General features: G+C 47.0%; 1 protein-coding gene across 1 annotated transcript; it reads left to right on the forward strand.

Moving 5' to 3' along the window:
- The first annotated feature begins 5106 nt into the window (after positions 1–5106).
- On the forward strand, positions 5107–17511 carry LOC114496815 (histone-lysine N-methyltransferase PRDM9-like). The gene is made up of 10 exons (XM_036025096.1): positions 5107–5188; positions 7764–7810; positions 9823–9979; positions 10596–10697; positions 10897–11168; positions 11577–11644; positions 12758–12951; positions 14927–15883; positions 16052–16463; positions 17499–17511. Exons 3-10 carry the CDS (start codon positions 9889–9891, stop codon positions 17509–17511), a joined length of 2109 nt encoding a protein of 702 aa, XP_035880989.1. The 5' UTR covers positions 5107–5188; positions 7764–7810; positions 9823–9888.
- Positions 17512–17834: the final 323 nt, after the last annotated feature.

The raw sequence follows: 17834 nt of genomic DNA on the forward strand, positions 1-17834 counted from the left end.
TCCCACATTCAGGCCTTGGGATGAAAGTGCTTTTTCAAGACTTTCTTTCCCAGATAGTGGAAATGTTACATAAAATTTCAAGGACTTCCCTTCTTTCTTGCTAATATAGTATTTCTTGTGATGTTGGAACACCTGGTGATATTATCAGAACAGGCTCAGGACTGCTGAGTTAGCATGTGAGACTTGTCTCTTTCCTCCTCCCTGCCTTGGTTTACTATTTATTCCACCTAATTGGTAAAAGGCATTTCCTGGCAACCAGGGTGCTAAATTCTGCCCAGTAACAGTATTGCAGTCTCAGAGTTCTTTCTATGCTGTCTCCTGCCTCAACATGTTGCTTCATCATTTACCTGTAACAATACTGAGCTTAACAATGCTTCTGTACTTATGGCCATTCTGTATTAAAATTCAGGTATTTGCACTAAAGTTTCCTTCTTCACCACACCCCAGCTTTGGGACTCCTCTTGTCATTGACCTGGAGCTAATGACTATAAATTTATAGACATGCACATGGACCCCACACACAAACCCAGAGACCCCAAAGCCACACCCAAAGAGACCCCAGATCCGAGACCCATAGCCAAATAGATTCAAACCCAGGCCACAGACCTCAGACACAGGACCCAGATCTGTAACCAAGACCCTACAGCCAGACTCCAAAGTTGGAGCTGGTTCCGGCAAGATGGAGGAATAGGTGGACGCACCGTACCTCCTCGCACAACCAAGATTAGAACAATAATAATTTACAGATAGAATAACACTCAGAACTGACAGAGGATTTATCTGAATGGAAGTCGGACAGCCAAGAAGCTGAAGTAGACCCGTACATCCAGGCTGGTAGGAGAAGACGACCCGGGCGGGCGCCGGGCTGGCGCGGGTCGGCGGAGCGCGGAGGTTGGGGAAAATTTGGCTCGAAATCGGCGCGACAGCCATCTGGGGCGCAAGAACACAGCGGTGATCCCTGAGTACCCAAGCTGCGGCTGGCGAACCCAGTGAGGCAGCAATTGTGGACCAGGCAGAGCTCCCAGCCCAGGATTCCAGAGAAGGGTCTGAGCCCAGGAGAACAGAACTACCGCCATTGTTCCCTCCCGTCCCCGCTCCCGCCCCTGCCCCCACATATAACGTCACAATCTAGCGACTGGGGTGCCCAGCTCCGGTGAACACCTAAGGCTCCCCCCCACACCGTAACAAGAGCGACCAAACGGGGCGGGGGGGGGGAATAAAAGGAGAGACAGGGAGAGATATGTTTCCAACAGAACAGATCAGTCCCCCAGGACTCATCCTTTTGAGCGACCAAAAAATAGCCAATCTATCAGATGCGCAGTTCAAAACACTGGTGATCAGAAAGCTCATGGAATTGGTTGATTTGGGGCACAATTTAGATGAAAGGATGCAGGTTTTCATAAAAGAGATGCAGGAAGACACTTGGAGGAGAGCCAATAGTGAAAGGAAGGAATCTGAGTCTCAAAACAATACAGTGGACCAGAAGGAAGATAGAATCAACCAAGCAGGAAAGCATGATGAAATAAGAATTCAAAAAATCGAGGAAAAGCTTAAGAGCATCCAGGACACCTTTAAATGTTCCAACATCCGAATTATAGGGGTACCAGAATGGGAAGGGGAAAAGCAACAGATTGAGCACGTATTTGAACAAATTATAAAGGAGAACTTCCCCATTCTGGCAAAGGGAACAGTCTTCCAAGAAATCCAAGAAGCTCAGAGAGCCCCAAAGAGGTTGGACCCAAGAAGAAACACACCAAGGCACATCATAATTACATTAGCCAAGGTAAAAACGAAGGAGAGAACCCTAGAAGCAGCAAGAGATAAGGGGACAGTCACCTACAAAGGAGTTCCCATAAGACTGTCAGCTGATTTCTCCAAAGAGACCTTACAGGCAAGAAGGGGCTGGAAAGAAATATTCCAAGCCATGAAAGACAAGGACCTACATCCCAGATTGCTCTATCCAGCAAAGCTCTCATTTAGAATGGAAGGGCAGATAAAGTGCTTTTCAGATAAGGTCAAGTTAAAGGAGTTCATCATCACCAAGCCCTTATTTTATGAAATGCTAAAGGGGCTTATCTAAGAAAAGAAGATAAAGAAAAGACGTGTATAGTAAAAGGACAGCAAACTCACAATTATTAACAACCACACCTAAAGCAAAACCAAAAGAAACTAAGTAAACAACCAGAACAGGAACAGAACCACAGAAATGGAGGGCACATGGAGGGTTGGCAGCAGGGGGTGGGAGGAGGAGAGAGGGGGAAAAGGTATAGAGAATAAGTAGCATAGAATGTAGGTTGAAAATAGATAGGGGGAGGGTAAGAATAGTACGGGAAATGTAGAAGCTAAAGAACTCATAAGTATGACACATGGACATGAACTAAAGGGGGGAAACGTGGGTGGGAGAGGGGGTACAGGGTGGAGGGGAGAGAAGGGAGGAAATGGGACAACTGTAATAGCATAATCAATAAAATATAATTTAAAAAAAAGAAAAAAAAAACAAAGTTGGAGCTGGACAAGGAACCCTAGTTGCCAGATGCCAGACACAAAAGTTGAACCACACTAGTCAGGGCTTATAATATTCTTAATAACATTTCTATAAATGACCTTGGATCAAATACTTAAATATACAATTCATTGTTTTTATAATAAATGGTTTTCATCTCTCAAACTAACAGTAACTGTGTGACACAGTACATTTTGCACTATGGAAATGTTCCTGCTAAAATAGAGTTTTAGGTGCAAATTGGACACTTTGGGTGGTCAATGGACTATTCGGATAAGGAAGGTAGCGTGGGCCACTGGATTTAATGAGGATGTGCAGAACTTTTGTTGAGTCATTTTTAAATGCATACATATATAACCAACTACTTCTCACTATTCGTTTATCTACAAAAATATTTATAGATAGATTTATTTTTGTTTGTTTGTCTGGGGGTGGCTTTTTTGGTGGAGGATGTGGGCATAGGTTTATTTTAAGTAAAGGAGAAAACAAATGGCACAACGTTCCAAATGACAGGAAGGAAAAGCAAGTTTTCCCCTCCACGTTGCCCAGTGACTAGTCCCTGTGTCTTCTCTCAGCACGTCCTCTGCCTGGGTTTTTTTTTTTAACATCATTTGTTTTCCAGTATACTTTTCTCACATAATAACATTATTTGGAAGTTATTCTCTGTTGAAATCCATTACAACCACCTTACTAGGTTTTATTTCTTTAATGAAATATCATATATTCTCACCCATTTTTAATGTTCTATAATGTTCCACAGTGTGAGCAAACCATAATTAACAAATTCTCTTCTACTGAAAACTTTAAAATTATATCTGTTATTATATGTGTTGGATAAAATATATTAAACATACTTCATTTCATACACAGGGAAACATAACTGTGGGAAATTTTTATGCTTTTCTTTTCATTTCATTTATTAATTTGAAAGAGAGAGAGAGAGTTGTTCCACTCATGTATTTATTCATTGGTTGCTTCTTGTATCTGCCCTGACTGGAGAACAAACTGACCACCTTGGCATACAGGCAGGACACTGTAACCAACTGAGCTACCAGGCCAGGGATACTAGGGGAAATTTTTGAAAAGTGGAATGTCTAGGTCACAGGGTATGAGGATGTTATTTCTGGATAGCTATTCTCAAAATGATCACTGGAGAGTCTGCACCAAAGGACTCTTCCCAGAGTCTTTCAGAGCAGACACTGCACCTGCTTGCTCATCAGCCTCAGACATGTCAGGAGTCCTCTGGATCCCTATACGGGCCACCAAATTATGTTGACCTTAAAAATATAGCAGTCAGTTATTTTACCAGCAGATAAGCCGTTTATTCGGAAACAGTAAAAAATTGCAATTTAGGGCAAGGAAGCTGTAGCAAAAGTCATAGGCCAGCTCCACAAGTAAAGGAGAGGAATGTATTTTACAGGGAGAAAGGAGGAAGTTGGGAGGGGTCACTTCAAATGAAAGTGCATTGCAGAAAAGTGTCAGTTCAGGGTGAGGATGGTTTCTCTCTGGCTGAGGTGCTGGGGAGTCAGCTCTTCCTAGGAGCACACAGTATCATCTTCATGTTGGGGCCTATGAGACAGACAATTTTTCCTGTAATTGACCCCAGGTGGTGCTATGTGACAGCACCCCTACTCACCCCCAACTCCACTTCAGTGAGGTTTCCCTTTATGCAGTTTCACAGTAATAATTACAGTTAATTGGCTCATTTCAGATCCATGGAAATCAAGTTATATTTACGTGCTCAAAACGAGGTAAGAACCAGAAACACTCTTCCCACTTTATTCCGTGAAAGCCAGTAGCAGCTAAACTGACCCTGCTCTGTGGACCCCTGTACTCACATTTTACGTTATTTTTATGCAAAATACTTGTAAGTTTTTCCAGCATTTCTACATTTATTTATTTTTGTTTGGTTTTATCTTGTCTTCCTATTTCTGAAATGTTTTTACACCTGAGTTAAACACACCTATTAATCATAACACCACTTCCTTGAGACATGAAATTCTCCCAGTGTGTTTTCCAGTATACTTATTATTCTATTTGTTGTGTTTAAATGTCTGGGCCCTCTGGGACTTATTTTGTGTCTATGAATTGCGTGCTCAGAATTTACTGACTTAAGTTTCCACGGAATGCAATGCAGTCTTGACCGCGTCCTCACTGCTTCGGCAGCTCTGGCTGAAAGTGGGTTTGACAAGGGGGTAAGGGGGGTGGGGGGGTGGGCACGGACAGGCCTAGATTTAAGTTGGGGATCCCGACCACAGTCTGGAGGAACAAAGACACTTTGTCGGGCGGCAGGAGGGCCACATCCACCCTGAGGTCCGGCGCCGGCTCGGGACTCCCAGCTCCTGCGGACAGACCCCTCCACCAGCTGCGGGAAAACGAACCCCGGAGCTGCAGGCTGCAGGACGGGCGCTCGGGAGACCCAGGGTAGCCAATCCCCGCGGGGTGGGGCGGGTCTTCCGCTGGCCAGTCCTCCACCCAGGGGGCTCCGCCCCTCTGCCCCGCCCTTTCAGCTTCTTCTGACCGCCCATTGGTGGACAGGGCCCTGGGACCCCAGCACCGATTGGCGGATTGTGCCCACGCGGCTATCCCGGATGGAGGCTCCTCCACAGGGCGGGAAGCCCAGGAGCCCGGAGAGGACGCTCCACCGCGGTGGGCAGCGCGGCAGGGGCCCCGGGAGACTGGCCGGTAAGCGGGGAGCCCTGCCCTGGGGAACCCTCAGCCCGAGACCTTCCGAGTCCAGCCAGAGAGACCCCAGATGCCCTCCATCCCGAGGGGCCCGAACCCCTTCAGCACCGAGGGGCCGCGTCCGCTAACCCGGAGGACCCCCCGTCTCCTGACCCCCAACGCTCAGACCCCCAAACAGCCTGGGAACCCCAGTTCCCCTCGGCTCGGGGCGCCCTTCCTGCAGCGCGCCCGCCCAGAAAGACCAAACCTCCCCAAACTCAGAGACCCCGAATGCCGTCGTCCTGGAAACCGACTCAGTGGAGGGGACCCGGACGCCCCTCGTGAGACGCCCCCAACCCCCCTCAGCCGCGGCGGCCTGACCCTCCCCCCGCCCCCGGGACGCGGAGTGTCCTCCGCCCGGAAGACGCAGGTCGAGTCCTGAGGGACCCCGGGCCTCTCAGCCCGAGAGACGGCCGAGTCCCGGACACTTCAGGAGCACCTTTGGGCCCTTCCCCCGGGAGAAGCGCGTTTCCTGCGCCGCCACAGGCCCGCCCGGCTGACGGGCCCCTCAGGCGGCCTCCGGAGCCCGCCCTGAGGCGGCGCGCGGAGGGAGGGGCGGGAACAAGGGCGCCCCGCAGGCGGGTCTGTGGGCAGCTCGGCCCATCCAGCCCCACGACCCCCTCTCTGGGCGTCCTGCCCTCGGGGAGAAAGGCCGGTACCGGGACGTGAAGAGGAACTCGGACGCGCTCAGCAGCCCAGGTAGCGCAGGCGCTGGGCCCCGGGGCCTGGAGACCCGGCAGGCGCCGGGCTGGTCCCCGCTCAGGCGCCTCCATCCGCCCGCAGCTCCCTCCCGCCCGGACAGGGGTCGCAGGGAGTTTGCTCCTTCCCGCCAGAGCGGGGCCGGCGCTGACGAGGGTGCGGGGCTCACGGCATCTCACTGCAGACTCTACCGTCCCACCGGAGCCAGCCCCACGGGCTTCCCGGGCGTGTCCCTCCTCCCCGCTCTCTGCTCCAGGACAGAGATCTTGTCTCTTCCCAGGTCTCAGGGCCCCGCGACCGGCTTTCCTGTGTCACCGCCGCAGGTAGGCCACCGAGCTCCAGGAGCAGGACTGTGAGGACTCGGATGAAGAACGGGCTCCGAGGCAGCAAGGTGAGCGGCGGGAGGAGCCAGCGCTGCCCTCCCGACTCGGACCTGGTTTGGTCAGGCTGCATCTCAGGACGTAACCAAGGAACAGGGTTTGCTGGTCCAGAAAACAAGCAAGATGCACAGCCGTACAGTGAGGGGCCCTTCCCGAAACTTTCACGTGGGCAACGTAATCGTCTATATTTATAGATGCGGTAATAAGCAATAAATTTATAAAAACATACAAGTGAATAAAAAATAACTAATTCAGAAGAGTTGTCATCGCAAGAGAGGGAGGCAGGTCTGACCAGTGAGGAGGGTCCCACACCTGGCTGCATGGTGGCCTGCATGGAGACAGACCGACGGGAGCAGTGTTAACCATGGTGATGACGGGAGCTGGGGGAGGGCCAGGGTCGGGAGGGGTTGATCACCGGATCATTTCCTGATGCCGGCCCATGTTCTGTCCAGTATGGTGAGTGTTCAGAGGGTAGGGTGGTCCACTTTCATGGGTCTGGGGTCGAAACACAGCTGAGGTCAAGATGTGATCTTCAACTTCACTGGAATTCTGTTTCTGTGGTCGACAGACTGTGGATGCTGACCAGAGTCTAATGACTGAGGAAGGGCGTGGGTGGCCAGTATGTGCCCAGGGGGAGGATACCAGAGAAAGGAGGCCGGGTGGTGGAGGTGCCCTTAGCCAGGACAAGGCCAGTGTGAATGAAGAAAAGAGGACGGAGAAAGGGTTATGTTGAAGATGTTGAGTTTTGTGTGCAGTTACTTTTATTACATTTTTGTCAGGAGAGGACAATTTATTTTTTAATAAACATAATAAATGCTTTATGAACAAAGGATGAAGCATAGATGACACTTTGTCTATTTTTTTATCATTCTAATGAAATTAGTGGGTGGCCCAAATAGAAGCATTGGCCTTAATGATACCTCAGAAGACATTTTCCAGTCATTCTGGGATTGTTCTTGGACTACTCTTGTTACAGAAAATAACTCACACTCGGGAAAGATGGCAAGGCACAAACTTTTATTACGGGCTCTGGCTCAGAGGGGTTAACTACCCAAATTCTGAGCAAAGAGCTTAAGCTGGAGTTTCCTTTAAATACTTGTCACAAGGCAAAAAGGGAGGGGGGAAACAACTGCCACGAGCAAGCATACAGAAGCAGAAGCGAAGGTTAGTGCTTTGGCCTTGAGATAACTGTTGCCTTGGGAACAGCTGCTGGTCAGCTCCTACCTAAAAATAGCTACTGCTCAGCTATGTCCTGTCACCTGAAAACAAAAGGCACTGAAATTTTGCAGATGTTACAGAGAGCACTGCTTATCAAAGAAGCTGCAGAGCATAGAAGCTTTTTCATGGTGTTTTCTTTTCCTGCCACACTCTCATTCACAATTCTGTGTCCCTAATAAGAATCTCCAGATTCTGGAAACATTTACCAACCAAAACACTGATTTCTTGTCATCTTTCAGTGAAACCTTGGGTGGCCTTCAGAAGAGAACACAGTAAACACCACAAGGTGAGTATTTCCCAAATTCTGTTGACAACAACATTTTCCTCACAGATAGAAATGCAGTTAAGAGCAGAGAAATGCAGAAAGTATCTTAGGAACTGCCACCTTTCTTTCCTGGTCTCTTCTACACACTCTCAGACATTATCATCCCTTTTTAAAGATTTTATCTATCAACTTTCTAGAGAGAGGGGAATAGAGGGAGAAAGAAAGGGAGAGAAATATGAATAGGTTACCTCTCCCATGCCCCCAAGTGGGAGACCTGGTCCACAGCCCAGGCATGTGCCCTGACCGGGAATGGAACTGGTGACCTTTCAGTCTTCAGGCCAGTGCTCAGTCCACTGAGCCACACCAGCCAGGGCTCATCATCATCTTAATGGTTGACAACTACAGCAGCAATAGTAACTACCATTTGTTTCATTCTCACAATGTTTCAGACTTTAAGAATTCTATGAGAATTAACTCACTCATACATACAACCACCTGATGAGGAAGGTACTGTAACTGTCACCATTTACAATGAGGAAAGTGATCTTTCAGAGATATAGAAATGTTTGACTATATGTCTAAGATCACAGTATCAGTGGTTGTGCAGTCTAATCCATAGTTTCTTCTCTAAACCACTTACAAACTCATTAAAACTTTCAGTTTTTCCCTGGCCAGTGTGAATTGGTTGGGTATCATCCTGCAAAGCAAAAGATCACCTGTTTGATTCCTGGTCAGAGCGCATGCCTGGGTTGTGGGCCAGGTTCCCAGTGCGGGTATTTGTGAGAAGTGACTGATCACTGAAACATCTCTCACATCAATGTTTCTCTCCCTCTTTCTCCCTGCCTTCCCCTCTCTCAAAAAAAGAAACAAAATCTTTAAATTAAAAAATAAAACTTTAATAGTTTTCTAAAGTTCACATTGTCTTATACATGTCATTACATCATTCATCTGACTGACGGTTTCAACCAAAGTTCTTCTCTGCTGTGCTGAAGTGAGAGATGCACTAAGACCCTCTGACTAAAGAAAGCGTACAATGTGTAGGCAGTTGGTACAGAGGATGGCCCCAGGTGAAGAAGAATGTAAAATCCCCGGATCAGAGCCTCCCACTCTAATCGCAGAGCATCTCCCACACGTGAGGAGCTTTAGGTTTGATGATTGAGAAACAACAAATAGTAAAATGACTTAAGGGCTTCATATAGGTTACACACTCCTCAACAGAAACTCATCTGTCTGGAACTCATTCCAAATGCCCTTTCTTATAGGGTGAAGTAACAGCTTCTCTGTCTGAGCTCTAATGAGGCCACTCTCATCCTGTTTAGAATCATTTGTTCAGCCTGCCTACCTCTGTGTTGTGAGCTCTTTGAGAGCCTGGTCTATACCTAAGCCTTCTCAGAGGTCTCAGGCCCACATTAGGGCTCCTCAGTGCCCCCGAATGTTTGCTGAGTGAATGATTCCATGATTACAAATTAAACTAGAGGATGATCAATGAACACTGAAGGTAATTTCTGTGAGACTGAAATATGGAGAGAGCTGAGGGGTAAATTGATAGCAGAACATTCATGCTGTATTACATAATTCACAGGACACTTTGTTGAACATTATTTAATTGCATGTTCACTATAACATTAAAAATTGACATGTTATATATCGGGACACTAAAGACAAGTAGCTACTGGTACAGCCTTATTCAAACGATTGGGAACCAGCTAATCTAAGTACAAATATTCTTTCCAAGGTATTGCAAACTTTATCACCATTTTATTTATTGTCTAGATATGTTTCTGCCATCTATTTCTTTATTCTCTTCCCCATATCCCTCACTCTCAATATTATAGAGACAGTTGAAAGAAAAGGGCCATAGGCATGGGTTCTAATCTTGGATTCATTACCCACATTGGCCCTATCCCCTCTGATATTCATACTCCCTAGGTATTTCCAAGCGTTGAAGTATTAAAGACGTGCATGTAAGATATATAATAACCCTTAAAACAATAAATACATATTATCTTTTAATATGTGACTCTTGCATTGAGGCAACATCCAAGGTGCCATTAAGCAAGGACTATAGTTTGAAGGAATTGTCAGGAACAGCAAATTGGATGACTGCAAATGACTCAGAGAATGCCCAGAAACCAGTGTCCCCTCCTGGAGAAGCATATGCCTTTGAAAAGCACACTAGACAAAAATTGGGTAAGAGAAAATAATTTGGGAACTTTAGTTCCTCTAAGTCCTATAGAAGGGCTGATAAGTGTGACCTAGGTATGTGGGGTGGACTTTGGGTAGGCCTGGATTTAAGCTGGGATAAGCTGAAGACTGAAGTTACCACTGCACCTTTGGGAAAATCCTGTAAATTCTCTGAGCTGCTGAATGCTAATATGTAAAGTGAAGATAAGGAAACATCACTCATATATTGTTTGAAAACATTAAATTGAATTTAGAACAGGTGACACATACAAGTTGTCCAATAAATCCATCTGTGATAATAGCAACCACACTTCATTGGTGTTGTGTGCCTAGGCCTAAAATGTAATGTGCACTCCATAAATATTTTATGAATGATTAAAGATTGTCAAGTAAAATGGGAAATATTGGCTGGTAATGGGAAAATCTAGAAGCTAAAATTGAATCAGTCATCTGTAGTTAGAGTCTTAGTCTTTTGAACCAAGAGTTAATGGAATAAAATACCAGAGTATGCAAATGGACAGGTAATCATTTGATGGGAGGAGATTGTGTTATCTGACAAAATGGGAACTAACACTCTAGACCTCACCAACCTCACTTACTTACCTGGCCTTCTCCAACTCAGAACCCAGGAAAAAGGAGATGGACATGAAGGTGTGCATCCTACAAGAAAGAAAGGGCCATGTGTACCAAGAGGTCAATGAGCCCCAGGATGATGACTACCTTTGTAAGTGACCCTCACTAAGAAGCATATTGTGATACAATAATTTCATCTAGTCCTTTGGACCCCAAATCATCCCCTTCCTCTAGTGACCTGGAGTACAGGATTGAGTCTCAATGATGTGACTGTGGGACTCCCTCTGAAGCTCTTTGTGTCCAGGAACATGTGCTATACCTTCCCTAACCCCTGTTGCTCTCACCTCCAGATTGTGAGAAGTGTCAGAACTTCTTCATCAACAGCTGTGCTGTGCATGGGCCACCTACATTTGTAAAGGACAGTGCAATGGACAAGGGACATCCCCACCGCTCAGCCCTCACCCTGCCCCCTGGATTGAAAATCGGGCCATCAGGCATCCCTGAGGCTGGGCTTGGAGTGTGGAATGAGGCAGCAGACTTGCCAGTGGGTCTGCACTTTGGCCCTTATGAAGGACACATCACAGAAGATGGAGAGGCAGCCAAGAGCAGATACTCCTGGCTGGTGAGAACTATCTACCTCCTCCACTGTCCTCTGGCTTCTCACATTCCTACTGAGACTTGGACCTCACCTACATGCTAGACATGGAGGGGACAATATGGTTAGCTCTGTGTACTGACTGGACTTTACATGAACACAGAGCTCCTGTTTAAGGATCAGAAGGTGAGTGGGAGCAAAGTGGTGCAGACACAAGGGAGTGGCTCCTCCGTTGTGGGGCTCCTGCTCTGATTGGACAGGTAGACTCAGATGTGTAGACAATGAGTAAGACCAATATCATGTGGTCACAGTTGGCAGTTGAATCCCCGTGCACGCTGGAAGAGCTTTGATGACAGTAGAGTAAAATAATTCTTCTGAGTATTACCTCCCCAGAAAAAGAATAAAAAGTCTTTTAACTTCTTTTCTGAAACACAGATCGCCAAAGGGAGAAACTGCTATGAGTATGTGGATGGAAAGGACAGATCCTGGGCCAACTGGATGAGGTGAGGTCAGCAGGTCTCTGAGTGCCAGAGGGGACTCTCATCCCCCACTGCCCATATATAAATTTCCCTCTCATCATGCCTCCCTCAGTGGTCTCCCGTAATCCTTTGTTCTTCTTTCTCTCCGTACAGTGTTCTTTCATTTCAGGGGACATTGAGGGAAAAAGTATAGCATGCATCCTCAAAATATAAAGCTCTCTACTAGACACAATGTGGACACTGGAAAGGACCTTCAAGAGCCTAGATTCACCAGAGACACTGGATTACACTTTAACTTATCAAATCAACATTAATTAAGCACTTATTTTATTCCAGTTTAAATGAAGGAATACATTACTTACACAGATCACACAACCCATGTCCTTATGGTGGACTTCTTGCAGACAGACATAAAAAAATTGCTTTTAGAAGCATTTAACTATAATTTCCAAGAAGTGCACAGTGTCAAGATACCACTACCCAAGGGTGGCCTGAACCTGTGAGGGCAGCAAACCATCCTGGCCTGCCTTCTGACTAGAGCTGGGCTCGCCCCCTTTCCTGAGAGGGGCTCTCTTTTATCAGGAATAACAGAATGTGAATCAACTACTATTGTTCTGCTTTATTGTAACAAGGTCAAAAAGACCTCCAATTTTCTATGGTCACCTTGGGCAGACAAGTAAATGGTACCGTAAATAAAGTGTAGGGGTGTTGGAGAAGGGCCTATCAAGAGAAAATAGATGTGGGCTGAGTACTGGATAACTAGTGAGCTAATTTAGAAGCAGAGCCCTAGATCAAGCACCAGGTTCTGTGGTGTGAGACAACTTGATTTAGAGTTTGGAGAAGCCACAGATCACTGGATATTATGGCCACTCAGGGTGGGGGTTAAGTCTAGAACTGGGTTTTAGACAATGGTGTTAGGCAGGATTAGCACTGCAAGCAGGACTTGGAGATAGGAGTTCACATGACATTCTGACAGATGCTCAGACAGTGAATAAAGATTCCCCAGGAGCATTAGTGGCAGTGGGCAACACCAGGGCCTGAGGGCCTTAAGAATCAGTGAGGAGCTGGACATGGATGTAACAGGTACTGGGAACTCATCACTGAGGTTTTCTTTCCCTTCATCTACCTCAATCCCAGGTATGTGAACTGTGCCCGGGATGATGAAGAGCAAAACCTGGTGGCCTTTCAATACCACGGGCAGATTTTCTACCGAACCTGCCGGGTCATCAGGTCGGGCTGTGAGCTGCTGGTCTGGTTCGGGGACGAGTATGGCCAGGAGCTGGGCAGCAAGTGGGGCAGCAAGTGGAAGAGACAGCTCACAGCTGGAAGAGGTAGGCACCACTGTTCTTCAAAACAGAAAGAAAAGAGAGAATTCTCCATAGAAATGTTCATGATCCAGTTCTTAAGTAGAATAAAATCCTTTCTAAAGTCAGTAAAGTTTTTAATCAGATGCTTCAGAAGTTCACAATCCATTCATATGCCTTTGGCTCTTAGGCAAAACTTTTATATTTTTTTATTTTAAAAATATTTCATACACAAAATATACAACCACATATAGTGTTGAAAGGCTAAGAGGCAAAAAAGAAAAGTTTTCAAGCACTAATCAGCTCTCTCATGAAGCCATTTTTTCTCACACTTTAATAGCTGTTTCTTCTTAATTTTCCTCCATACTTCTAGATAAAACATTTCTTATAAGCATTCATTATTTTTTAAAGATTTTTCCCTGGCTGGTGTGGCTCAGTGGATTGAGTGCCGACCTGTGAACCCAAGGGTTACCGGTTTTATTCCCAGTTGCAGCACATGCCTGGGTTTTGGACCAGATCTCCAGTAGGGGGCAGGTGACAGGCAACCACATATTGATGTTTCTCTCCCTCACCCTCCCTCCCCCCTTTTTAAAAAAAGATTTGATTTATTTTCACAGAGAGTAGAAAGGAGGGAGAAAAAAATCAGTTTACAAGGGAAACATTAATCATTTGTCTATGGCACACCCCCAACTGGCCCACAACCCTGGCATGTGCCCTGACTGGGAATCAAACTTGTAACCTTTCAGTTTTGGGACAACACCCAACCTACAGAGCCGCACCATTCAGGCAGGGCACATTCATTCGTCACTTCAGTGAATTGTCATGTGAGATCCTACTCTGTGGCACAGGGTCCTCGGACCTGGAAATACAGATTAACATGAGGATCAGAATCACTGCTCTTGAACTGATGGGTGAAGGAGGGAAACCCAGGCTCAGGAGAAGTGCCTAGGGATCAGTGTGAGGGGGAGGTGCAGTGTGGCATGTGGTCCGGAAAGGGTGCCTCAGGAGATAACATTTACAAAAATACCTGCCGGCAGAGGATCCCAGGCAGAGGGAGCAGCTAGTGCAGGAAGAAAAGAGGTGGGGTGTTGAATTGGCTGAGGGTCACTCAGGTCTCCTCTCAGCATAGAGGGTAAGAATGGAGATCAGATAGATGCTCAGCAGCCTGGAAATGCAGTGCCAATGACCCGAGCGGAGACACTGGGGACTTTGTTCTCTGTTCTGATTATGCTTTGTTAATTTTTAGAAAATAAACTCTACTGGGGAATCCCCTCAGAAATTACTTCATCTGCAAATGAGAGAGCATGGTGGATCGGCCAGAGAGGAACAGGAGTCAGGTGTATAAGAAGTGTGGTTGGAGAAATATTTTGAAATAGGATTTCTCAGTGTATTTGAAATGGGCTAACACTGAATGAAATGAAGCATAAATATTTGGTGCGAGGCTTGAGGAAGGACATTTTTAAAAATATTTTATTTATTTTTAGAGGGGGAGAGGGAGACATCCATGTGTGGTTGCCTCTCACATGCTCCCTACTGGGGACCAGCCATGTGCCCTTACTGCGAATTGAACCTGCAACTCCTTGCCTTGCAGGCTGGCACTCAATCCACTGAGCCACACGAGCAAGGGCAGGAAGGACATTTTATTTTACTGTTTTGGGAAACAGAGAGGCAGTTCCTAGTTGGGGCCTATGGTTTTCCTCTTTAACATGACTTAGAAAATACCTATGAAAGGGAAAGGTCAATGCAGTTCCATCCACACAGGGAGTAAAATGGCATCTGATGCTTCTTGAAAGTCCATAGTATGGACAATATTAGAAAAGACCCTTGATGTGGGCTTTCTGGATTTCTGAAGAAGATGCACTGCATAAAAATAAAAAGGAAAACAGATGGTGAGTGGACACTTTGTGGGAGAGGGAGCTTGCACTGTCACCACAGTAAGAATGAATCATGGGGCCCAGGCATTCTTGTCAACATCTGCCCTGACCAAATCTTTCTCTTTCAGCAGAACTAAAGCCAGAAGTGCACCCATGTCCCTCCTGCTCTCTGGCCTTCTCCAGTCAGAAATTTCTCAGCCAACATGTGAAACTCAATCATCCCTCTCAGATTCTCCCGGGAACATCTGCAAGAAAACAGATCCAAGCAGAGGACCCCTGTCCAGAGGATCAGAATCAGCAGCAACAACATACTCGTACACACAGCTGGAATGATAAAGCTGCAGGTCAAGAGGTCAAAGAAAGGTCCAAACCTTTGCTTAAAAGGGTCAGTCAGAGGAGAATCTCAAGACCTTTTTTCCAACCTTCCAAAGAACAAATGAGGAGCTCTAGTGAGCATGAGAGAATGATGGAGGAAGAGCCCCGCAGAGGCCAGAAACAGAGTCCAGAGGACACAAGCAAGTTATTTGTAAAAGCAGGAATGTCAAGAATTGTAGCAATACAGCATGGAGGGTGTTGGCAAGGCTTCAGTGATGGGTCACATCTCATTAGAGACGAGAGGACACACTCTGGGGAGAAGCCCTATGTTTGCAGGGACTGTGGGCGAGGCTTTACACAGAAGTCACATCTCATCACACACCACAGGACACACTCAGGAGAGAAGCCCTATGTTTGCAGGGAGTGTCAGCGAGGCTTTACACAGAAGTCAGATCTCATCACACACCACAGGATACACTCAGGGGAGAAACCCTATGTTTGCAGGGAGTGCAAGCGAGGCTTTACATCCAAGTCAGATCTCATCAGACACCAGAGGACACACTCAGGGGACAAGCCCTATGTTTGCAGGGACTGTGGGCGAGGCTTTACACAGCAGTCAGTTCTCATCAGACACCAGAGGATACACTCAGGGGAGAAGCCCTATGTTTGCAGGGAGTGCGGGCGAGGGTTTACAGACAAGTCAAGTCTCATCACACACGAGAGGAGACACTCAGGGGAGAAGCCCTATGTTTGTAAGGAGTGTGGGAAAGGCTTTACATGCAGGTCAGATCTTGTCAAACACCAGAGGACACACTCCGGGGAGAAGCCCTATGTTTGCAGGGAGTGTGAGCGAGGTTTTACAGACAAGTCAAGTCTCATCACACACAAGAGGACACACTCAGGAGAGAAGCCCTATGTTTGCAGGGAGTGTGGACAAGGCTTTACACAGAAGTCACATCTCATCACACACCACAGGATACATTCAGGGGAGAAGCCCTATGTTTGCAGGGAGTGTGAGCGAGGCTTTACACGGAAGTCAAGTCTCCTCAGACACCAGAGGAGGACACACTCTGGGGAGAAGCCCTATGTTTGCAGGGAGTGTGGGCGAGGCTTTACAGACAAGTCAAGTCTCATCACACACGAGAGGATACACTCAGAGGAGAAGCCCTGTGTTTGCAGTGAGTGCGGGCGAGGCTTTATAGACAAGTCAAGTCTCATCACACACGAGAGGACACACTCGGGAGAGAAGCCCTATGTTTGCAGGGAGTGTGGACAAGGCTTTACACGGAAGTCAAGTCTCCTCAGACACCAGAGGACACACTCTGGGGAGAAGCCCTATGTTTGCAGTGAGTGCAGACAAGGCTTTACACAGAAGTCATATCTCATCACACACCAGATGACACACTTGGGAGAGATGCCCTATGTTTGCAGGGAATGTGGACGAGGCTTTACATGGAAGTCACATCTCATCAGACACCAGAGGACACACTCTGGGGAGAAGCCCTGTGTTTGCAGGGAGTGTGGGCAAGGCTTTACATGGAAGTCAAGTCTCCTCAGACACCAGAGGACACACTCTGGAGAGAAGCCCTATGTTTGCAGGGAGTGTGGGCGAGGCTTTACACAGAAGTCAACTCTCATTGAACACCAGAGGACACACTCTGGGGAGAAGCCCTATGCTTGCAGGGAGTGTGGGCGAGGCTTTGCATGGAAGTCAAATCTCCTCAAACACCAGAGGACACACTCTGGGGAGAAGCCCTATGTTTGCAGGCAGAGTAGTGAGTCATTAGCATTAAGTTGCATATCAACAGCCATAGGAAGTCTACAGGGGCTTACACTCCCCAAGAGTATAATTAGTACAGAAATAACTGGTTAAACAAACCCTCCAGTTTCATGACAAGAGATGAGATAGACAACAGTGATATGGGAATGTGAGCACCAATCTCATTCTCCCCATCACTGAAAGCAGAGGTTTCCTGAAGAGCCACAAAAACTCATACTCTCAGCCACAGGAATTGAACTCCTGCAAATGTAAATCTGGACTCAGTCTGCTTTGTTTACTGCCCAGAGAGAGGGATTTGAGACAGACTCACCAGGGAAGGGAATTCCCCAGACTCCTGGGAAAGGGGCCTTTTTCTCCTAATCAGCTCCCTACCCTCCTCCCTTGGCTTCTCTTGGCTCTTCTAGTTTCCTACAACCTCTGGAAACTCAGAGGTGAACTGCAGGGAGGGGTGTATGCTTGAGCACAGACATGAGCTTGGCACATGTCTGTGTACCTGGTCTTCCTCATTCCTTGCTGCCCCTTCAGGGTCAGCATTTCCTGATGCACAGCATACAGATTCCATGTCTGTCCATAGTGGGTGTGAGTCTGAACTCGGTCTTCTCCAGCTGTGTGACCTAAGGCAAGATTCTCAACTTCTCTCTGCCTGCTTCCTAGTCTATACAATGGAAATGGGAACTCCAGCCTGTCTGACATTCAAAGTTCAGTCAACACAGACAATCTGGCAAGAAGATCGCTGAGATCACAAGTCCTGCTGAACAGCCTTCAGTGCCCATGTCTTCCGGGCCTTTATTTCTGGGCAAAGGAAGATAAGGACAGGGTAGGGGGCTGTAGCCAAATTCAGAGTTTGAACAGACCCCACTACTTTTCCCACATAGACTCAGCTGCCCTGAGAAGGAGGCATGAGGTGGGGCATGTACTTCCCTCCAGGTCAGCATCCTCCC

This window comes from Phyllostomus discolor, chromosome 5 (genome assembly GCF_004126475.2).
Source record: "Phyllostomus discolor isolate MPI-MPIP mPhyDis1 chromosome 5, mPhyDis1.pri.v3, whole genome shotgun sequence".
NCBI lineage: Eukaryota > Metazoa > Chordata > Mammalia > Chiroptera > Phyllostomidae > Phyllostomus > Phyllostomus discolor.

Coding starts and splice junctions, on each gene's coding strand:
- LOC114496815 (XM_036025096.1), top strand. CDS start 9,889: ATGACTGCAAATGACTCAGAGAATGCCCAGAAACCAGTGTCCCCTCCT. Junction 11,169..11,576: donor AGAGCAGATACTCCTGGCTG/GTGAGAACTATC, acceptor TCTGAAACACAG/ATCGCCAAAGGGAGAAACTG. Junction 15,884..16,051: donor TTGTAAGGAGTGTGGGAAAG/GCTTTACATGCA, acceptor AGTGTGGACAAG/GCTTTACACAGAAGTCACAT.